General features: G+C 44.8%; 1 protein-coding gene across 1 annotated transcript in view; it reads right to left on the bottom strand.

Annotated features, from left to right (window-relative positions):
• Positions 1–20,456, bottom strand: part of NGFR (nerve growth factor receptor) — an 88,698-nt gene extending 68,242 nt beyond the window's left edge. Inside the window, exon 1 of the mRNA XM_044298215.1 lies at positions 20,342–20,456. Coding sequence (XP_044154150.1) covers positions 20,342–20,377 — 36 coding nt within the window. The 5' untranslated portion in view covers positions 20,378–20,456. The remainder of the gene's footprint in view (positions 1–20,341) is intronic.
• Positions 20,457–23,130: the final 2,674 nt, after the last annotated feature.

The raw sequence follows: 23,130 nt of genomic DNA on the forward strand, positions 1-23,130 counted from the left end.
GCGGCTGAGTAGGGGGAATGTTATTTACGTGGGACTGTATGTTGAAGGCGGCTGGGCAGGGGGTAATATTATTTACGTGGGACTGTATAATGAGGGGGCCAGTAGAGATAGTGTGATGTTATTTATATGGGATTGTATTTTAGAGGGGGCTATAGATAGAAAGGGATGTTATTTACATGGGACTGTATATTGGAGGGGGCTGGAGAGATGGTGTGATGGTATTTACATGGCACTCTATGGCGGAGAAGGGAAATAATGTTATTTACATGAGACTGTATGGTAGAGGGGCTGAGGAATTATAATTTTTGAGGACAGTAAACAGAGGAATATAACTACAGGGGGCACTGCAGGGGGCATTATAAATAATGGGAGGGCTTCTGGGCGAGCATTATAACAGTAGGCGGCGATATAAATACTGGGGCACTTCAGGGTGAGCATTATAACAGTAGGGGGCATTATAAATACTGGGGGCACTGTGGGAGAATTTTTAATCCAGGAGACATTAGGCATTCTTATTACTACTGGGGGCTCTATAGGAGGGACTTATAGATCCACATTATTTCTACTAACAGCACTGTGGGGGTCTTATTACTACTGAGCGGTCAGTAGATAGCTTTATTACGACTGGGGGAACAATAGGGGGGCCTTATTTCTACTAGGGGCTCTGTAAGGCATTATTAATACTGGAGGGCTCTTTAACTAATGGGGGCACTCTTGGGGAGCATTATCACAGTTGGGGGCACTGTAGGGGGCAGTATTACTAATGAGGGCATTCTAGAAGGGACTTACTATTGGTGGGACTATGAGGAGCACTATTACTATGGGGGCACTAATTTTTCTTCAGGATAGTATTTGGGGGTACAGAAAAATGAGGAACTAAGATGTCTGTGTGTCACACTCTGTAGAGATGAGGAGCGGCTGAGAGAAGTTGTCCGGACGGAATGGAGAAGATGATGACAGAGAAGATCTACATCAGACGTCACCTGGGAGAGGTAGGTGCTGCTGTATAGCTGTATAGCTATAGCGAGCTTAGGGGTCGGTTGGTCGACTTAGATAATTGGGCCGTATGCATTGGGGCTCGGGAGAGAGTATAAGAGGAGAGAACTACAATCCCCAGCATTACCAGACTGTTATTATACAGCATCAGTGGATATTATAAGAGGAGAGAACTACAACTCCCAACATGCCCAGATTGTAGGGCATCAGTGAACATTACATGGATGTGGATACAGTAGGACAAAACTCCAACTCCCAGTATTAGGATGTTATAGGCCAGGGATGCTCAACCTGCGGCCCTCCAGCTGTTGTAAAACTACAACTCTCACCATGCATTGCTGTAGGCTGTAGGGTGTGGAACAATGTTCATAAACGCTGTTGAATGTAATTTATATTATGCCTGCAATGTCTCTCTTCTGTCATTAGATGGCGACAAAGGATAAGATATAGTCTCACTAAAGCTGTTTAGCAGAGAAAAGTTATATTCAGTTTTGTCTTTCAAAGTTCAAATAAGGACCTTCAGAAGGGTGATAGCAAACTGTAATTGCAGATTTGAGGCTGCACGAAGATATTAACTTACTGCGTCCCACTCTCCCTGGAAGAGGAGGAGTTCCGGTGCAGAGCAGGAAGTGACCAGACGGAGGCTGCCCGGTGAATGCTGAGGATGTCAGGAGAGAACCTGTGGAGCCTGGAAGAGGATTTACGGCTCACAGTTGAGTCTGGCAACAGCATCAAGGGAATATTCGCAACAACGACTCTAGGAATCACGTGACTGTATGGTCCAGTTCGGGAGTGGACCAGTGGTTCAGGGAGAGAATACTAAGAGTCTGCCTAAGTATCCAAGGAACTGTAAGTGCGGCTTCGCCATGTCCCATCACATTGCACTGTTCCAGTGACACTTTTGGACATATATGAAAACTGCAGGATACAGACTTCACCTTCTTTGGATTACAAATAGTATTGTGTAATACATAGGGTGCACCCCAATGTTAAAGCTTGCTCAGGAACATTCAGGCGCATCCAGGCTGCTTTATGGACATTGGGGAAAATTACACAAGTACTGGGTTAGTGTTAGGCAGTACTTCAGGAGCGGGACAAGGTAAGTAGTTACTGTGGGTTTTTGTTTGTTTTTAATACAGAGGGGGCACAGAGGGCTTTATTACTATGGAGGGGGCACAGAGGACTTTATTACTATGGAGGGGGCACAGAGGGCATTACTAATGTGAAGGGGGCACAATGGCCATTTCTACTATGGAGGGGGCACAGAGCCAGAGGGCATTACTACAATAAAGGGGGCACAGAGGGCATTATTACTGTGAAGGGGCAGAGTGGGCATTATTACTGTGAAGGGGGCACAATGGGGATTTCTACTATAGAGGGGGCACAGAGGGCATTACTAGCATAGTGGGCATTACTACTATTAAGGGGCACAATGGTCATTATTTATGTGAAGGGGGCACAATGGGCATTATTACTATAAAGGGGGCACAATTGGGATTATTACTATGAAGAGGACACATTGGGGAGTATTACTATGAAGGGGACACAGAGGGGATTATTACTGTGAAGGGGTACAATTGGGATAATTACTGTGAAGGGGGCCAGAGAGGGCATTACAACTGTGAAATGGGCACAGAGAGGGCATAACTACTATGAAGGGGCACACATCTGTACAAAACTACTGTGAAGGTTGTACAATGAGGGCAATAATACTGTGAGGGGGTACAATATCTTTAAAGTATTGGGAGGTGGGGGGAGAAAGGATCCTCCCTGGGTGCCAAACACCCTAGGAACGCCACTGTATGTAAATGTAATTGGGAATGGGGTGTTCCTGCAGGGCTGGGCCCCCTTCCTCCACGTGCCCCATAGCAGCTTCATGGACTGTCTCTATTAGAGGTATGCTATTATCTCTGACACTGGTTCTGCAAATGAGGGTTTGCTGACTGTGCTCCCTACAGGCGTGGTAATAGAGGGAAACATTTGGGTGGAGAAATGGCACAAAAGTCATGGAAATAGCTTGGAGGAGAAAACAGATGTGAGGCCATTTTGTTATGGCCAGTAAATCCTGCCATCATAATACAGGCCCCATTTGGATCTTTTGTGAAGGTGGCCCTCAATCTTCTAACGTACTTCTAATGGAAGTGACTATAATACACCGTAAGATGGAAGATCTACCCTTAAGCTTCTGCTGCCCCAGGGCACAGATCAGATAATCTTTTATTCTGGCCCTTGACAAGGGATACAAAAAGGTGATGATCCCCTACTACTTTAGTCTCAAATGAGGACTGTCAAAACCACTGCTTGCCTCGTTCATGAAGACAGATGATCAGTAATAAAGAAATCATTAGTAGCTTTGAAATAGCAATTAAACCATCACTACTGATGGACCTCACTGGATGGACTTCACTCAGTGAGTTTCTGCCTAAGGATATTGCATTCTGTTAACCAATCAGAAATCAGGTTTTATGCGGCCAAGGATAGATACATAAAAGCAGATGTATGAGAGTGTCAGAAAGACCCATATGATAGGATCTGCAGGATCAACTATGATGATGTTGTTATAGAGGGTGCAAAAGTTGCAGTTGCACCCAACTCCTAGTTCCTGAGGGAACCAAAAAACCTGCCATATTAAAAGTCGCTCTGCTCTGATTTATGAATGAGAGTCCAGAGTGGCCATATGACCCATCAGAGGTTGTCAAACATTTAACAGTTTTATTAATATTGGACTCAGGAGGTAGAGAGGGTATGTATTGAGGTGGTATAATAAGAGGCAGGTATTGGGAAGGAGCCCAACCTTAGGGTACAACCACACGGTCAGGCTTCTGCATGCAGTTTTGGAAGCCAAAACTAGGGATGAGCGAACTCGAACTGTATAGTTCGGGTTCGTACCGAATTTTGGGGTGTCCGTGACACGGACCCGAACCCGGACATTTTCGTAAAAGTCCGGGTTCGGGTTCGGTGTTCGTCGCTTTCTTCGCGCTTTTGTGACGCTTTCTTGGCGCTTTTTGAAAGGCTGCAAAGCAGCCAATCAACAAGCGTCATACTACTTGCCCCAAGAGGCCATCACAGCCATGCCTACTATTGGCATGGCTGTGATTGGCCAGAGCACCATGTGACCCAGCCTCTATTTAAGCTGGAGTCACATAGCGCCGCCCGTCACTCTGCTCTGATTAGCGTAGGGAGAGGTTGCGGCTGCGACAGTAGGGCGAGATTAGGCAGATTAACTCCTCCAAAGGACTTGATTAACTGATCGATCTGCAGCTGTGGATCATTGAGCTGCTGATCCTCAATTGCTCACTGTTTTTAGGCTGCACAGACCGTTTGTCAGTCTCATTTTTCTGGGGTGATCGGCGGCCATTTTGTGTCTTGTGGTGCGCCAGCACAAGCTGCGACCAAGTGCATTTAACCCTCAATGGTGTGGTTGTTTTTTGGCTAAAGCCTACATCAGGGTGAAGCTGTCACACCAAGTGCATTTAACCAGCAATAGTCTGTTCATTTTTTGGCCATATACAAAATCAGGGGCAAGCTGCGCCTGTCACCAAGTGCATTTAACCCGCAATGGTGTGGTTGTTTTTTGGCTAAAGCCTACATCAGGGTGAAGCTGTCACACCAAGTGCATTTAACCAGCAATAGTCTGTTCATTTTTTGGCCATATACAAAATCAGGGGCAAGCTGCGCCTGTCACCAAGTGCATTTAACCCTCAATGGTGTGGTTGTTTTTTGGCTAAAGCCTACATCAGGGTGAAGCTGTCACACCAAGTGCATTTAACCAGCAATAGTCTGTTCATTTTTTGGCCATATACAAAATCAGGGGCAAGCTGCGCCTGTCACCAAGTGCATTTAACCCTCAATGGTGTGGTTGTTTTTTGGCTAAAGCCTACATCAGGGTGAAGCTGTCACACCAAGTGCATTTAACCAGCAATAGTCTGTTCATTTTTTGGCCATATCCCAGTCTAATTCTGTCACTAAATCCATACCGGTCACCCAGCGCCTAAATACTAGGCCTCAAATTTATATCCAGCTAAATCTGTCCCTAGTGCTGTAGCTGGGCGAGTTATTTAGTGTCCGTTCAAGCACATTTCTTGTTCTGGGTTGAAATACAATTCCCAATTTAGCAATTTCATAATTTAGTGGTTCCTGCTATATCAGAGCTATTTGAAATCTATCCCAAAAAGGGTATATAATATTGAAGGTGCACATTGGGTCATTCAGAATAACTTCACACACACCCGCTACTGTGTATTTCCAAGTCTAATTCTGTCACTAAACCCATACCTGTCACCCAGCGCCTAAATACTAGGCCTCAAATTTAAATCCCTCTAAATCTCTCGTTACCCACCGCTGTACTGTTGTTGCTGGGCAAGATATTTAGTGTCCGTCAAAGCACATTTTTTGTTCTGGGTTGAAGTACAATTCCCAATTTAGCAATTTCATAATTTAGTGGTTTCTGCTATATCAGAGCTATTTGAAATCTATCCCTAAAAGGGTATATAATATTGAAGGTGCACATAGGGTCATTCAGAATAACTTCACACACACGCTTCTGTGCATTTCCAAGTCTAATTCTGTCACTAAATCCATACCGGTGACCCAGCGCCTAAATACTAGGCCTCAAATTTAAATCCCTCTAAATCTCTCGTTACCCACCACTGTACTGTTGTTGCTGGGCAAGATATTTAGTGTCCGTCAAAGCACATTTTTTGTTCTGGGTTGAAGTACAATTCCCAATTTAGCAATTTCATAATTTAGTGGTTTCTGCTATATCAGAGCTATTTGAAATCTATCCCTAAAAGGGTATATAATATTGAAGGTGCACATAGGGTCATTCAGAATAACTTCACACACACGCTTCTGTGCATTTCCAAGTCTAATTCTGTCACTAAATCCATACCGGTGACCCAGCGCCTAAATACTAGGCCTCAAATTTAAATCCCTCTAAATCTCTCGTTACCCACCGCTGTACTGTTGTTGCTGGGCAAGATATTTAGTGTCCGTCAAAGCACATTTTTTGTTCTGGGTTGAAGTACAATTCCCAATTTAGCAATTTCATAATTTAGTGGTTTCTGCTATATCAGAGCTATTTGAAATCTATCCCTAAAAGGGTATATAATATTGAAGGTGCACATAGGGTCATTCAGAATAACTTCACACACACGCTTCTGTGCATTTCCAAGTCTAATTCTGTCACTAAATCCATACCGGTGACCCAGCGCCTAAATACTAGGCCTCAAATTTAAATCCCTCTAAATCTCTCGTTACCCACCGCTGTACTGTTGTTGCTGGGCAAGATATTTAGTGTCCGTCAAAGCACATTTTTTGTTCTGGGTTGAAGTACAATTCCCAATTTAGCAATTTCATAATTTAGTGGTTCCTGCTATATCAGAGCTATTTGAAATCTATCCCAAAAAGGGTATATAATATTGAAGGTGCACATTGGGTCATTCAGAATAACTTCACACACACCCGCTACTGTGTATTTCCAAGTCTAATTCTGTCACTAAACCCATACCTGTCACCCAGCGCCTAAATACTAGGCCTCAAATTTAAATCCCTCTAAATCTCTCGTTACCCACCGCTGTACTGTTGTTGCTGGGCAAGATATTTAGTGTCCGTCAAAGCACATTTTTTGTTCTGGGTTGAAGTACAATTCCCAATTTAGCAATTTCATAATTTAGTGGTTTCTGCTATATCAGAGCTATTTGAAATCTATCCCTAAAAGGGTATATAATATTGAAGGTGCACATAGGGTCATTCAGAATAACTTCACACACACGCTTCTGTGCATTTCCAAGTCTAATTCTGTCACTAAATCCATACCGGTGACCCAGCGCCTAAATACTAGGCCTCAAATTTAAATCCCTCTAAATCTCTCGTTACCCACCGCTGTACTGTTGTTGCTGGGCAAGATATTTAGTGTCCGTCAAAGCACATTTTTTGTTCTGGGTTGAAGTACAATTCCCAATTTAGCAATTTCATAATTTAGTGGTTTCTGCTATATCAGAGCTATTTGAAATCTATCCCAAAAAGGGTATATAATATTCAAGGTGCACATAGGGTCATTCAGAATAACTTCACACACACGCTTCTGTGCATTTCCAAGTCTAATTCTGTCACTAAATCCATACCGGTGACCCAGCGCCTAAATACTAGGCCTCAAATTTAAATCCCTCTAAATCTCTCGTTACCCACCACTGTACTGTTGTTGCTGGGCAAGATATTTAGTGTCCGTCAAAGCACATTTTTTGTTCTGGGTTGAAGTACAATTCCCAATTTAGCAATTTCATAATTTAGTGGTTCCTGCTATATCAGAGCTATTTGAAATCTATCCCAAAAAGGGTATATAATATTGAAGGTGCACATTGGGTCATTCAGAATAACTTCACACACACCCGCTACTGTGTATTTCCAAGTCTAATTCTGTCACTAAACCCATACCTGTCACCCAGCGCCTAAATACTAGGCCTCAAATTTAAATCCCTCTAAATCTCTCGTTACCCACCGCTGTACTGTTGTTGCTGGGCAAGATATTTAGTGTCCGTCAAAGCACATTTTTTGTTCTGGGTTGAAGTACAATTCCCAATTTAGCAATTTCATAATTTAGTGGTTTCTGCTATATCAGAGCTATTTGAAATCTATCCCTAAAAGGGTATATAATATTGAAGGTGCACATAGGGTCATTCAGAATAACTTCACACACACGCTTCTGTGCATTTCCAAGTCTAATTCTGTCACTAAATCCATACCGGTGACCCAGCGCCTAAATACTAGGCCTCAAATTTAAATCCCTCTAAATCTCTCGTTACCCACCGCTGTACTGTTGTTGCTGGGCAAGATATTTAGTGTCCGTCAAAGCACATTTTTTGTTCTGGGTTGAAGTACAATTCCCAATTTAGCAATTTCATAATTTAGTGGTTTCTGCTATATCAGAGCTATTTGAAATCTATCCCTAAAAGGGTATATAATATTGAAGGTGCACATAGGGTCATTCAGAATAACTTCACACACACGCTTCTGTGCATTTCCAAGTCTAATTCTGTCACTAAATCCATACCGGTGACCCAGCGCCTAAATACTAGGCCTCAAATTTAAATCCCTCTAAATCTCTCGTTACCCACCGCTGTACTGTTGTTGCTGGGCAAGATATTTAGTGTCCGTCAAAGCACATTTTTTGTTCTGGGTTGAAGTACAATTCCCAATTTAGCAATTTCATAATTTAGTGGTTCCTGCTATATCAGAGCTATTTGAAATCTATCCCAAAAAGGGTATATAATATTGAAGGTGCACATTGGGTCATTCAGAATAACTTCACACACACCCGCTACTGTGTATTTCCAAGTCTAATTCTGTCACTAAACCCATACCTGTCACCCAGCGCCTAAATACTAGGCCTCAAATTTAAATCCCTCTAAATCTCTCGTTACCGCTGTACTGTTGTAGCTGGGAAAGTTATTTAGTGCCCGTCAAAGCACATTTTTTGTTCTGGGTTGAAGTACAATTCCCAATTTAGCAATTTCATAATTTAGTGGTTCCTGCTATATCAGAGCTATTTGAAATCTATCCCAAAAAGGGTATATAATATTCAAGGTGCACATTGGGTCATTCAGAATAACTTCACACACACGCTTCTGTGCATTTCCAAGTCTAATTCTGTCACTAAATCCATACCGGTCACCCAGCGCCTAAATACTAGGCCTCAAATTTATATCCCGCTGAATTTGAATACAATACATTGGGCCAAATAATATATTTGTTGTTGTGGTGAACCATAACAATGAGAAAAACATCTAGTAAGGGACGCGGACGTGGACATGGTCGTGGTGGTGTTAGTGGACCCTCTGGTGCTGGGAGAGGACGTGGCCGTTCTGCCACATCCACACGTCCTAGTGTACCAACTACCTCAGGTCCCAGTAGCCGCCAGAATTTACAGCGATATATGGTGGGGCCCAATGCCGTTCTAAGGATGGTAAGGCCTGAGCAGGTACAGGCATTAGTCAATTGGGTGGCCGACAGTGGATCCAGCACGTTCACATTATCTCCCACCCAGTCTTCTGCAGAAAGCGCACAGATGGCGCCTGAAAACCAACCCCATCAGTCTGTCACATCACCCCCATGCATACCAGGGAAACTGTCTCAGCCTCAAGTTATGCAGCAGTCTCTTATGCTGTTTGAAGACTCCGCTGGCAGGGTTTCCCAAGGGCATCCACCTAGCCCTTCCCCAGCGGTGAAAGACATAGAATGCACTGACGCACAACCACTTATGTTTCCTGATGATGAGGACATGGGAATACCACCTCAGCATGTCTCTGATGATGACGAAACACAGGTGCCAACTGCTGCGTCTTTCTGCAGTGTGCAGACTGAACAGGAGGTCAGGGATCAAGACTGGGTGGAAGACGATGCAGGGGACGATGAGGTCCTAGACCCCACATGGAATGAAGGTCGTGCCACTGACTTTCACAGTTCGGAGGAAGAGGCAGTGGTGAGACCGAGCCAACAGCGTAGCAAAAGAGGGAGCAGTGGGCAAAAGCAGAACACCCGCCGCCAAGAGACTCCGCCTGCTACTGACCGCCGCCATCTGGGACCGAGCACCCCAAAGGCAGCTTCAAGGAGTTCCCTGGCATGGCACTTCTTCAAACAATGTGCTGACGACAAGACCCGAGTGGTTTGCACGCTGTGCCATCAGAGCCTGAAGCGAGGCATTAACGTTCTGAACCTGAGCACAACCTGCATGACCAGGCACCTGCATGCAAAGCATGAACTGCAGTGGAGTAAACACCTTAAAACCAAGGAAGTCACTCAGGCTCCCCCTGCTACCTCTTCTGCTGCTGCCGCCTCGGCCTATTCTGCTGCTGCCGCCTCGGCCTCTTCCTCCGCCTCTGGTGGAACGTTGGCACCTGCCGCCCAGCAAACAGGGGATGTACCACCAACACCACCACCACCACCTCCGTCACCAAGCGTCTCAACCATGTCACACGCCAGCGTTCAGCTCTCCATCTCACAAACATTTGATAGAAAGCGTAAATTCCCACCTAGCCACCCTCGATCCCTGGCCCTGAATGCCAGCATTTCTAAACTACTGGCCTATGAAATGCTGTCATTTAGGCTGGTGGACACAGACAGCTTCAAACAGCTCATGTCGCTTGCTGTCCCACAGTATGTTGTTCCCAGCCGGCACTACTTCTCCAAGAGAGCCGTGCCTTCCCTGCACAACCAAGTATCCGATAAAATCAAGTGTGCACTGCGCAACGCCATCTGTAGCAAGGTCCACCTAACCACAGATACGTGGACCAGTAAGCACGGCCAGGGACGCTATATCTCCCTAACTGCACACTGGGTAAATGTAGTGGCAGCTGGGCCCCAGGCGGAGAGCTGTTTGGCGCACGTCCTGCCGCCGCCAAGGATCGCAGGGCAACATTCTTTGCCTCCTGTTGCCACCTCCTCCTTCTCGGCTTCCTCCTCCTCTTCTTCCACCTGCTCATCCAGTCAGCCACACACCTTCACCACCAACTTCAGCACAGCCCGGGGTAAACGTCAGCAGGCCATTCTGAAACTCATATGTTTGGGGGACAGGCCCCACACCGCACAGGAGTTGTGGCGGGGTATTGAACAACAGACCGACGAGTGGTTGCTGCCGGTGAGCCTCAAGCCCGGCCTGGTGGTGTGTGATAATGGGCGAAATCTCGTTGCAGCTCTGGGACTAGCCAATTTGACGCACATCCCTTGCTTGGCGCATGTGCTGAATTTGGTGGTGCAGAAGTTCATTCACAACTACCCCGACATGTCAGAGCTGCTGCATAAAGTGCGGGCCGTCTGTTCGCGCTTCCGGCGTTCACATCCTGCCGCTGCTCGCCTGTCTGCGCTACAGCGTAACTTCGGCCTTCCCGCTCACCGCCTCATATGCGACGTGCCCACCAGGTGGAACTCCACCTTGCACATGCTGGACAGACTGTGCGAGCAGCAGCAGGCCATAGTGGAGTTTCAGCTGCAGCACGCACGGGTCAGTCGCACTACAGAACAGCACCACTTCACCACCAATGACTGGGCCTCCATGCGAGACCTGTGTGCCCTGTTGCGCTGTTTCGAGTACTCCACCAACATGGCCAGTGGCGATGACACCGTTATCAGCGTTACAATACCACTTCTATGTCTCCTTGAGAAAACACTTAGGGCGATGATGGAACAGGAGGTGGCCCAGGAGGAGGAGGAGGAGGATGAGGAAGAGGGGTCATTTTTAGCACTTTCAGGCCAGTCTCTTCGAAGTGACTCAGAGGGAGGTTTTTTGCAACAGCAGAGGCCAGGTACAAATGTGGCCAGCCAGGGCCCACTACTGGAGGACGAGGAGGACGAGGATGAGGAGGAGGTGGAGGAGGATGAGGATGAAGCATGGTCACAGCGGGGTGGCACCCAACGCAGCTCGGGTCCATCACTGGTGCGTGGCTGGGGGGAAAGGCAGGACGATGACGATACGCCTCCCACAGAGGACAGCTTGTCCTTACCCCTGGGCAGCCTGGCACACATGAGCGACTACATGCTGCAGTGCCTGCGCAACGACAGCAGAGTTGCCCACATTTTAACCTGTGCGGACTACTGGGTTGCCACCCTGCTGGATCCACGCTACAAAGACAATGTGCCCACCTTACTTCCTGCACTGGAGCGTGATAGGAAGATGCGCGAGTACAAGCGCACGTTGGTAGACGCGCTACTGAGAGCATTCCCAAATGTCACAGGGGAACAAGTGGAAGCCCAAGGCCAAGGCAGAGGAGGAGCAAGAGGTCGCCAAGGCAGCTGTGTCACGGCCAGCTCCTCTGAGGGCAGGGTTAGCATGGCAGAGATGTGGAAAACTTTTGTCAACACGCCACAGCTAACTGCACCACCACCTGATACGCAACGTGTTAGCAGGAGGCAACATTTCACTAACATGGTGGAACAGTACGTGTGCACACCCCTCCACGTACTGACTGATGGTTCGGCCCCATTCAACTTCTGGGTCTCTAAATTGTCCACGTGGCCAGAGCTAGCCTTTTATGCCTTGGAGGTGCTGGCCTGCCCGGCAGCCAGCGTTTTGTCTGAACGTGTATTCAGCACGGCAGGGGGCGTCATTACAGACAAACGCAGCCGCCTGTCTACAGCCAATGTGGACAAGCTGACGTTCATAAAAATGAACCAGGCATGGATCCCACAGGACCTGTCCGTCCCTTGTCCAGATTAGACATTAACTACCTCCCCATAACCATATATTATTGGACTCCAGGGCACTTCCTCATTCAATCCTATTTTTATTTTCATTTTACCATTATATTGCGATGCTACCCAAAGTTGAATGAACCTCTCCTCTGCCTGTGTGCTAGGCCTAAATATATGCCAATGGACTGTTGCAGTGGTGGCTGACATGAAGCCTGATTCTCTGCTATGACATGCAGACTAATTCTCTGCTGACATGAAGCCAGATTGTCTGTTACGGGACCTCTCTCCTCTGCCTGGGTGCTGGGCCTAAATTTATGACAATGGACTGTTGCAGTGGTGGCTGACGTGAAGCCTGATTCTCTGCTATGACATGCAGACTGATTCTCTGCTGACATGAAGCCAGATTGTCTGTTACGGGACCTCTCTGCTCTGCCTGTGTGCTAGGCCTAAATATATGCCAATGGACTGTTGCAGTGGTGGGTGACGTGAAGCCTCATTCTCTGCTATGACATGCAGACTGATTCTCTGCTGTCATGAAGCCAGATTGTCTGTTACGGGACCTCTCTGCTCTGCCTGTGTGCTAGGCCTAAATATATGCCAATGGACTGTTGCAGTGGTGGGTGACGTGAAGCCTCATTCTCTGCTATGACATGCAGACTAATTCTCTGCTGACATGAAGACAGATTCTCTGTTACGGGACCTCTCTCCTCTGCCTGTGTGTGTGCTGGGCCTAAATATATGCCAATGGACTGTTGCAGTGGTGGCTGACGTGAAGCCTCATTCTCTGCTATGACATGCAGACTGATTCTCTGCTGACATGAAGCCAGATTCTCTGTTACGGGACCTCTCTCCTCTGCCTGTGTGTGTGCTGGGCCTAAATATATGCCAATGGACTGTTGCAGTGGTGGCTGACGTGAAGCCTCATTCTCTGCTATGACATGCAGACTGATTCTCTGCTGACATGAAGCCAGATTCTCTGTTACGGGACCTCTCTCCTCTGCCTGTGTGTGTGCTGGGCCTAAATATATGCCAATGGACTGTTGCAGTGGTGGCTGACGTGAAGCCTCATTCTCTGCTATGACATGCAGACTGATTCTCTGCTGACATGAAGCCAGATTCTCTGTTACGGGACCTCTCTCCTCTGCCTGTGTGTGTGCTGGGCCTAAATATATGCCAATGGACTGTTGCAGTGGTGGCTGACGTGAAGCCTCATTCTCTGCTATGACATGCAGACTGATTCTCTGCTGACATGAAGCCAGATTCTCTGTTACGGGACCTCTCTCCTCTGCCTGTGTGCTAGGCCTAAATATATGCCAATGGACTGTTGCAGTGGTGGCTGACGTGAAGCCTCATTCTCTGCTATGACATGCAGACTAATTCTCTGCTGACATGAAGACAGATTCTCTGTTACGGGACCTCTCTCCTCTGCCTGGGTGCCGGGGCCTAAATATCTGAGAATGGACTGTTCCAGTGGTGGGTGACGGGAAGCCAGATTCTCTGCTATGGAACCTCTCTCCAATTGATTTTGGTTAATTTTTATTTATTTAATTTTTATTTTAATTAATTTCCCTATCCACATTTGTTTGCAGGGGATTTACCTACATGTTGCTGCCTTTTGCAGCCCTCTAGCCCTTTCCTGGGCTGTTTTACAGCCGTTTTAGTGCCGAAAAGTTCGGGTCCCCATTGACTTCAATGGGGTTCGGGTTCGGGACGAAGTTCGGATCGGGTTCGGATCCCGAACCCGAACATTTCCGGGATGTTCGGCCGAACTTCTCGAACCCGAACATCCAGGTGTTCGCTCAACTCTAGCCAAAACCAGGAGTGAATAAAAAAAAAAAAGGAGATGTCATATCTAACCATTCTTATCCACTCCTGATTTTAGCTTCCAAAACCGCATGCAGAAACCTGACTGTGTGGACTGTGGAGATACCCTTATGCCACATAGTCCACTAGGTTATCTCCTGTAGAGGTTGCAGAAATACATTCAGTGAAGTTTACAGAATCATTTGAAAAAATAATTAAAAACAAGTCTACACACACAAACAAACCAGTGTAGACACGCAACAATTCACATGATCGCACAATTAAACACACGACCAGGCATGTGAACAAACACAAGGTCTTGGACACACAGATTATTGAAATATGTGGTGGCTTAGTTAGAAGTAAGATAAAGTGCATGAATCATTAGTCTTCAGCTCTGGACCTGTTATATACACACCCTCACCACTATAGAGGACGTGTGACTTAACTTACGGATCCTGTCATCTGAATGAGTGCATTACACTGTACAGAAGCCCTGAAAGAAATACACACATTTGTGGCAGTGTTGGGTTTGTCAAGTACTGCAGCGTTCACACTTGGTACAGCTCAGGGTGATATAGAATTTTCTGAACTATGTGGGTTCGGCCACCCGGTCAGGTTTCTGCTTGCAGTTTTGGAAGTCAAAATCAGGAGTGAATCATACAAGGACAGAAAGTTTGAAGGTCAGATACAACTTTATTTTTTATTCACTCCTGGTTTTGGCTTCCAAAACTACATGCAGAAACCTGACCATGTGGCCGAACCCAAAGAGTCATCACAATTAGGGATGAGCAAAGCGAGCTTCAGATCCTAGCTCAAAACTTCGGTTTAATGCTGGTTCGGGCTGGTACCTGGAAACCTGAGTTTGGATCCAAGTTTAAAATAGTTTTTCAGTTAAAAAATCTAATATCGAAGTTATTCACCGAAGTCTCACGAGACTTCAGGAATAACTGACTTTGCCTGTTTGGAGACCATGCATTTTAATGATGTACAGAGACGGATCTCTAAACAGCATTAAACCAAAGTTTTGAGCGAAGCGACTTCGGATCCAGGATCCAAGCTCGCTTCGTTCATCCCTAATCACAATATACAAGCAAGGCGGAACCAAAGAATAAAATGAGAAATTCAACTTTGCTACATTTGTATAGAGAGCTGCTACCTTTATACCATTATATAAATCCTGCCTATCATTGGTTCACACGTATTATCAGTCTGGTGGACTGATACTCATACTCATACTGATACTCATACTCATACTCATTTGAATTGTATATATGGTTACTATGTTATTACTATTATATTCCTGAGAGAAGTAGAGCACCCAGCACCATGTCTGAAAGATCTACAGTTTGTGATAGACTTTAGGGTGGAGTAATTTTAGGAATGTTGTTCTAGACTGTTTGACGTTTGACCCAAGAAAGTGAAAGCTCAAATAGACTGGGGAAGCCTGAAATTCAGCAACTTTGTTGACTAGAATAACCAGAGATGACTGGCTTAGTATTACACTAAGTCAGATATGACATTGCAAATATCTATGGTGCCCAAACCTCAGCCAAAGCAAGACACTACCAGGAAAGCCCAGAGAAATGGTAGCAATGGTCAATTAAAATGTCAGGGAATGCTCAGTAAGGCTCATACTCTAGGACCAATTTCACAGGGAGTCCATTTACACACCCAAGTGTATGACATCAACTTAAAAGAACGTACAAGCATCATGCAAAAGATATCCCTTCAAAATCAAACTCATGGCTCCATTACTGGACAGTGTTATGCCAATAACTGCTCCACACTGCACTTAAAGGGATTATCCCATGATTAATGTTAAAATGAGAATCAGACATTATATATTGCATGACAATTTCTTTCTAACAAGGCTAGAACCATTTCTGTACCTGACATGGGTACAGAGATCTCCCCATTCATTCCCCAAATTGCTCTGCTAGATTTATTTCAGGCTGGTAGCTCAAGAGTGCATGTCCTTTTGCAGGGGATGTCCTTTCTGCTGCAGCTGAAGGATGGAACTAAGCATTTGCATCCACCTCAGAGAGGTGGACAGAGACATTAGACAAAGAGCAAACAGCAGGTGGCACTATACAAACGGTTTCATTGAGGCTTTACTACATTTTTAATTAAATGCAATTGCAGAAGAATTGAGACGCAAGTGCTGGTTTGAAAACTCTAGAAAAAATGTTGTGGGGCAAACAAAGAGTAGCTCAAAGCGTGAAATGGCAAGAGAGACCTGAAACCATAAGAACAACACATATTAAAGATGTTGAGAAACTGCAACATTCAACATTCAAATCAAGGGTATACGTACCATAGAAGAAAAACATATGGCCAAGCCCTGGTTGGTTATATTACTTATGTTAATGGTCATTGAGCACCTGTGCAGGATCTACACCATTGGAAAAACTAATGATCATGGAATGGACATTAGGGGTAAACAAACACCGGTCTTAGTGTCTCAAGTTCTTATTTAGTGGTGTCAACCAATAAATCAAGTGGAGGTTCAATTTTAATCTGTTCTATGATGTATAAAATCATGTGTTGGATTTCAGCTAAAGGTTGTGACAACCTGCATCATCCATTGCATCTAAGGATATTAAGCCCAGGCCACATGTTAAAGTGTAATTGTCATTTCCGTTTATTTTTTGTATAACGTAGAGACAGAAATGTTAAAAAATGTTGTAATAACTTTATTAGGGAAATATGTTTCTTAGTATTAGTGTAAAGAGTCTTCTAAGCAGGGTCTTTTAGTCTTCAGTTCTACTGAGCGCTGAAGACACCTGTGTGTAATATACAGAGACTTTCAGACTACCTCTTTTCATCATCCCAATCCCTAACTATGTATATGTGCCCTATCACTTCTCATCACTCTGCCTATCTGACTTGTTACACACAGGCGGCTTCAACGCTCAGTTAAATACTGAAGACTGAAGACACTCTCCTTAGCAACACTCAGTTAGTCAGTTAGGCCTTTGCTAAGAAGACGCTTTAAACTGAAACAACAGTTACACTTTAAAAGGGTATTCCGGTTAGATTATGTTATCCCCTATCCCCTATAGTGGATAACTATTAGATCAGTGTGGGTTCTACTGCTGGAACCCCTACGATTACCAGAACAGGGGTCTTGTACTCCCTGCAGCCTGAAATGAGTGCAGAGGCTGGTCGCCCATGCGCTCTGTAGCCCTGGATCATCTCATATGGGACGTTCTTTACAGTCCTATAGAGCCCTCTGTTCAACACCTGTTTTTTTATGTCACTTGCGAAAGTGCGCTCATAATTGATGCTATTCAAGTGAAATAGTCCATAAGAAAACATTATAATCAGTTTCACATTCCTCAGTTAATCAACATTCATAGGATCTTTCCAGCAAATTTAATTTCTTGTACATTTCTGAAATAAATCATGACAGCTTTTACAACAATGTATTGTTCTGCACAAGATGGATGTCAATCCCTATTGAGTCCCCACTGACCTCCTACTAAGCTTTAGACACACACAAATATTTTACTCAATCACAGACACACTATGGGCACAAAACCATGCTAATCAACATCCAACATTCTGTCACCAGTCCACAATGGTTTATCTACTACTCTACCAATTTAGATGGTATGGTAATCCCTTATGACAAGACCCAAGTCTGGACAACACCATTTGTAGCTTGATAATCAAAAACATGCCAATGAGAAGCTTAAAGCCCCATGCAGAAGACAGAACAACCTGGAGAAACATTACTTTGGTCACCAAGAATCCAACTCAAGTACTAATAAAGCACCTCATCAAAGAAGCCAACTCAGTAGACATCAAAATATCTCAAAAATAGTTATTGTAGAGATCAGAATATGGACCATCTACTCTTGCAAGTAACACTGCATCATACAGTCCAGAGGCCACTGACTGCTTTTAGGAAAGAGTTAAAATTGGATTGCAGAAACAATAGATTTTCAATGGACCCTCTCAAGGTAGCATACTTTTAACTCTTCCATGACCAGGTTTTGAAGGAACACTTGACCTGATGTTTCGAAAACCGATTTCATAACCTAAGCTAAACGTACAATACCTGTAGAAAACAAAGCCCAATATCACACATAGTGCCATATACTACCCTCTGTTTGATTTGGAGGCTCTTTAAGAGAAAATCTGGGGTATGATTAATATTGGTGAAAAAATGATATTGAGTTTCTATAGTTGTGGTAGTAAAACTATTGGCTTTAAGAGTATCTAAAATGTTACCATCTGTGGCCACATTTACCAGTGATCCTCCCATAATCTGGGCACAATGAACAGCTATTACTGAGACTCTCACTAAATAAGTACATACATGTTTTTTTTTTTTAAATGTGGCCATAATACTCCCCTTTGCAAGTCTTCTCAGAAACACCCACTTGAAGTAACTTGCATTTAGAATACTTCACTATTTAAACCACTACCCCAACCTATCTCCATATGCCCTTCACCACCCGTTTTTCAAAAAGTTACAAACCAAATCATCTCCCCATTCAAAACTTTTCCAGTGTAATCTAGAAAACATCTAAAATAACAAGCATGCCAAATTCACAACTGCTGGCTAGAGCTTGACACGCAAAGAAAATCATCTTGTAATTTACTTCCCACCTACACTGGCACAGTCTGTACATGACCACAAACGTACCCAGGAATTTTTATTTGAGTTGGGTGTTGACTAAACATAACAGGAGAATAAACGATTAAGATTGCATCTGATTACTCTGTTAATCTCTATCATTCCATACAATAAAGGAAAGTGCATGGGTAGAGTTCCATGCAGAGTGAAGGGATTATGGAAATAGACAGTTTGTAAATCTGTCTTTGGTTTGTGCTGATGCACCTAATTTATGAAATGGTGCACAGTGATAATGAAATTGGTGCAAGTGTGATGTGGTTTACACCTAAGTCTTTTAAAGCACGTCTGGGGCTTGCCTCTTGTGGAGTTGAAACATTTTTGTGACTTTTGTGAATGTTACAGAAGATAAATGAGACTTAAAAGTGATTTAATCTGCAAAGTTAGCCTTAATTCCAGCCCACTTTTAAAAGTGGCATGGGGTGGTGCAGGAGTCCAAAATTCTGCACAAAAAAGTCACATGCTCCAGCACTTGAGACATTTTAACACCAGAAAACTGGCGTATCAGATTTCATAAATGTCTCCCAAAGAGCTTGCAATCTCGACAAAGCTACTGTAGATTAACTATGTAGGGAACAAGAAATTAGAACCAAAGAGCTTGCGCTCACTTAGATCAAGCTAATAGATATTGTACCATATAGTTAAAAAGGAATTGGACCCAAGGAACTTGTACACTAAATTGAGCTATGAAAGAGAGAACAAAAATTTAGGGGAAAAGCGAAATAGACCCAAAGAGCTTGCACTCTGTTCTGAGCTATTACAAATGGGACTATATGGGAGTAAATGAATTGAACCCTAGGAGTTTGAAAAGATGGAACAATTACATAGGTGAAAAAGAGACCAAAGAGCTTGAACTTTACATTGTCGAAAATATACAGGAAGAGTGGACGTAACATACATCTAAAGAGCTTTCTCTCTAATCTGAGTTATAAAACGGAAATAATTAGAATATAATTATTATATAAATAAAACAGGGTTTGAGGAAATTATGAATTAGACTACAGAGCTTGCAATCTAATCTGAATGAATACAGACAGTGCACTGTCAGCATGGCTTTTCCTGAACCAAATAAGGTCATTCCAACTTTGCATGTCATAAAAGTAAGATGAAAATGTAATAAAGACATGAAAATAAGCAGAATATGAAAGGAAAGGAGACTGCAAGGAGGAGCAGAAGATAAGCAGAGAGTGACAGCTTCCATGCACCAACTAACCATATGATATATTCCATTAATGGATTTTACATAGGGAGGGGGGCGGAAGGTTTGGGACTGGCTCCTGGACTGAAGGGCATGCATTGTGCAGCTTCTACTGAAATCTGAGTCTGTAGGGTTTTGTGTGCACAGTAATAGAAAGGTAATTATCCACCACTGCATTATCTACAACAAGCCAAACCCTTATACACTGCAGATCTGGGCTAGTAAGGCTCCCAGCAAGGCAACACAACATAAATAGAATTACAAAAAAACTATAATAGAGCTGCCATAGGGCAAGGACATCAAAAGCCAAAGCTTAGCCCGGAATGACCCTTCTGGAACAAGAGGCAAGGATGCTATCCTCTAGTCCAGATGATGGAGTTGGCCAGTCACTAGCTGGACCGCAAGAAGCATGTCATGCAAAAGATGATAATATCATTATATTATGTAAGGATCTAGGTCTAGGAATGATATTGTGGAGCATTGCAGATGTGGTCCTACAGAAAGGGTGCACTTACTATGCTGCACAGGATGACAAGCAGGGGAGCCTCCATTCTCCTGGTCCTGATGGTTGTGGAGTGATAAGCAGACAGAGAATGCAGCGAGTCAGCTACACCTGCCCCTAAAGCTTTGACAATCCATCCCCTTCTGTTTAAAGAAATCCTTCCCCTTAGCTGTCCTCCCATTAGCTGCAAGTCCATCCCATTGAAACACAGCATCGCCTCCCTGCCTCCCTCCCATACAGGGAAGCAATCCAACAAGCAACGACTGGTTGACAGGATTGGATTTAGGGAATGATGTTTGGATCTGAGCCCCATAAACACTTAACTGCTAATTATTTAAGAGGAGACGAGAAAAGAGAAGATGCAGCGTTTTCCTTTAGTCCCTCGGCTGATCTCCTTGCTGTGCATTTCAGCTCTGCACACATGTGGTTTGACAGGAAGAATCTGTGCTGGGCTATGTAAAGCAATGCCATGGGACAAATAATACCAGCCTGGCAATGCCTGGGTAGTGCTGGACCTAATTTATGTGAATTAGATCACACTGGGTATCAGATGATACAAGTGGGTCACAGGTCGGAGCCTGAACATTCCCAGTGACACTGATAGAACTTGGGACCAGGGGAAACATGTCCCAGATCCTTTGCCCAGTGCTCTGGATCTCTTGGCGCCAACAAATATCACATTTAATTGTATCTATGCCCTCTCTCTTCTCCGGTACCCCATGATTCCCAGGTATCTTCAATGTTCAGTTTCATCTGCGCCCACTCCATTCCCTGGTACCCCATGATGCCCAGGTATCTTCAATGTTCAGTTTTATCTGCGTCCTCTCCCTTCCCTGGCACCCCATGATGCCCAGGTATCTTCAACGTTCAATTTCATCTGAGTCTTCTCCCTTCCCTGGTACTCCATGATGCCCAGGTATCTTCAATGTTCAATTTCATCTGCGTCCTCTACCCTCCCTGGTACCCCATGATGCCCAGGTATCTGCAATGTTCAGTTTTATCTGCGTCCTCTCCCTTCCCTGGTACCTCATGATGCCCAGGTATCTTCAACGTTCAATTTCATCTGAGTCTTCTCCCTTCCCTGGTACCCCATGATGCCCAGGTATCTTCAATGTTCAGTTTAATCTGCATCCTCTCCCTTCCCTGGTACCCTATGATGCCCAGGTATCTTCAATGTTCAGTTTCATCTGCGTCCTCTTCCTTCCCTGGTACCCCATGATGCTCAGGTATCTTCAATGTTCAGTTTCATCTGCGTCCTCTTCCTTCCCTGGTACCCCATGATGCCCAGGTATCTTCAATGTTCAGTTTCATCTGCGTCCTCTCCCTTCCCTGGTACCCCATGATGCCCAGGTATCTTCAATGTTCAGTTTCATCTGCGTCCTCTACCCTCCCTGGTACCCCATGATGCTCAGGTATCTTCAGTGTTCAATTGTATCTGCACTCTCTCCCTTCCCTGATGCCCAGGTATGTTCAGTGTTGAATTGTATCTGCGTCTTCTCCCTTCCCTGATACCCCATGATGCCCCAGGTATTTTTAGTGTCCACAACCACCATACTTTCTAGAAATTTGGTGCACTCTATAACTACAGAAAGTGCTGCAAAGACACCTATAGCAACCAATCGAAGCTCAGCTTTCATGTCTCAACAGAAGAATACAAACTGAAAGCTGCGCTGTGATTGGTCATTTTTTAATGCCTTTAGTGTTGCACAGTTCTAGCCTAGTTATACAGGGTATAACGTGCTGTCTACCTGGGCAGATTTTACCATCCAGAAGCGCGGGAAAGCTGGGTGGAAATGGATTAGAATGCAGCACCCACAGGGGAAGTTATCCAACACTTTCTGGACCCCAGTTTGCAAACCTGTCTAGTTATCCAGAGAACATACCACTGGGTAGATTTGGCATTTTGGAGTCTGAAAAAGCTGGATAAAAATAAAAAAAGGCCACTGTTCTCGCAAAGGAAGTCGTACATCTCTGTTCAGCTCCCAAGTGGTTAATCTGTCTACAGTAGTTAACCTGGGAATATAATACTAGATAACTGGAAAGACATGTCATTCAGGAGCCTGGGAAAGCTGAGTGTAAACCTAAAAGGCCACGATTCTCACAGATGATGTCATAATCTCCTCCTGGGTGTCAAATCTGCCTAATTATACCGGAAATATAGCAGTGTATATCAGGGCAGCTTTTTATTCAATACACCAGATTTGCCATTCAGGGGTCTGGAAAAGCTTGGTGAAAACGAATTAGGTCACAACTTCTAGATGTAGTAATCCAGATGTTCCTGAATAGTGAATAGCAAATCTTCCTAGATAAGTAGGGGATATAACACAGTATGTCAATGCAGGAGTCTAGGAAAGCTGGGTGGCTGCCAGCTCCCACAGAGGATGGCATCTAAGTCTTCCTGCCTTTTGAGTTGCACGTCTGCTTTGTGAATATAGCAATGTGTAACTGGGTTGATTTGCCATTCAGGAGTTTGGGAAAGCTGGGTAGAAAGCCTAATGGCTGGAGCTCCTTAGTCTTCCTGGTCAGTGGCGTTGCTAGGGCTGGTGTCACCCGGTGTGGTAGAAAAGGGTCTCACCCCCCCCCCACAAGCCCCCCTCCCAAAGCTTAGAGCCCCAGCACCCCCTTTCCCCCCTGGCAGCAGCTCACCTAGGTCAGGTGCACACCACTTTTGCTGGCTGGCTGACCGAGACACCAATTGCTGTTCAAATTCTTCTGGTGACCGCTTCTTCGTGTGGTCATTGTGTTCTGACCTGTGCGGACGAGTCACGTAGGGGACGTCCATCAAGCTCCGTCCTGCCACTG

Source organism: Bufo gargarizans, chromosome 6, assembly GCF_014858855.1.
Source record: "Bufo gargarizans isolate SCDJY-AF-19 chromosome 6, ASM1485885v1, whole genome shotgun sequence".
In the NCBI taxonomy this organism is placed as follows: domain Eukaryota; kingdom Metazoa; phylum Chordata; class Amphibia; order Anura; family Bufonidae; genus Bufo; species Bufo gargarizans.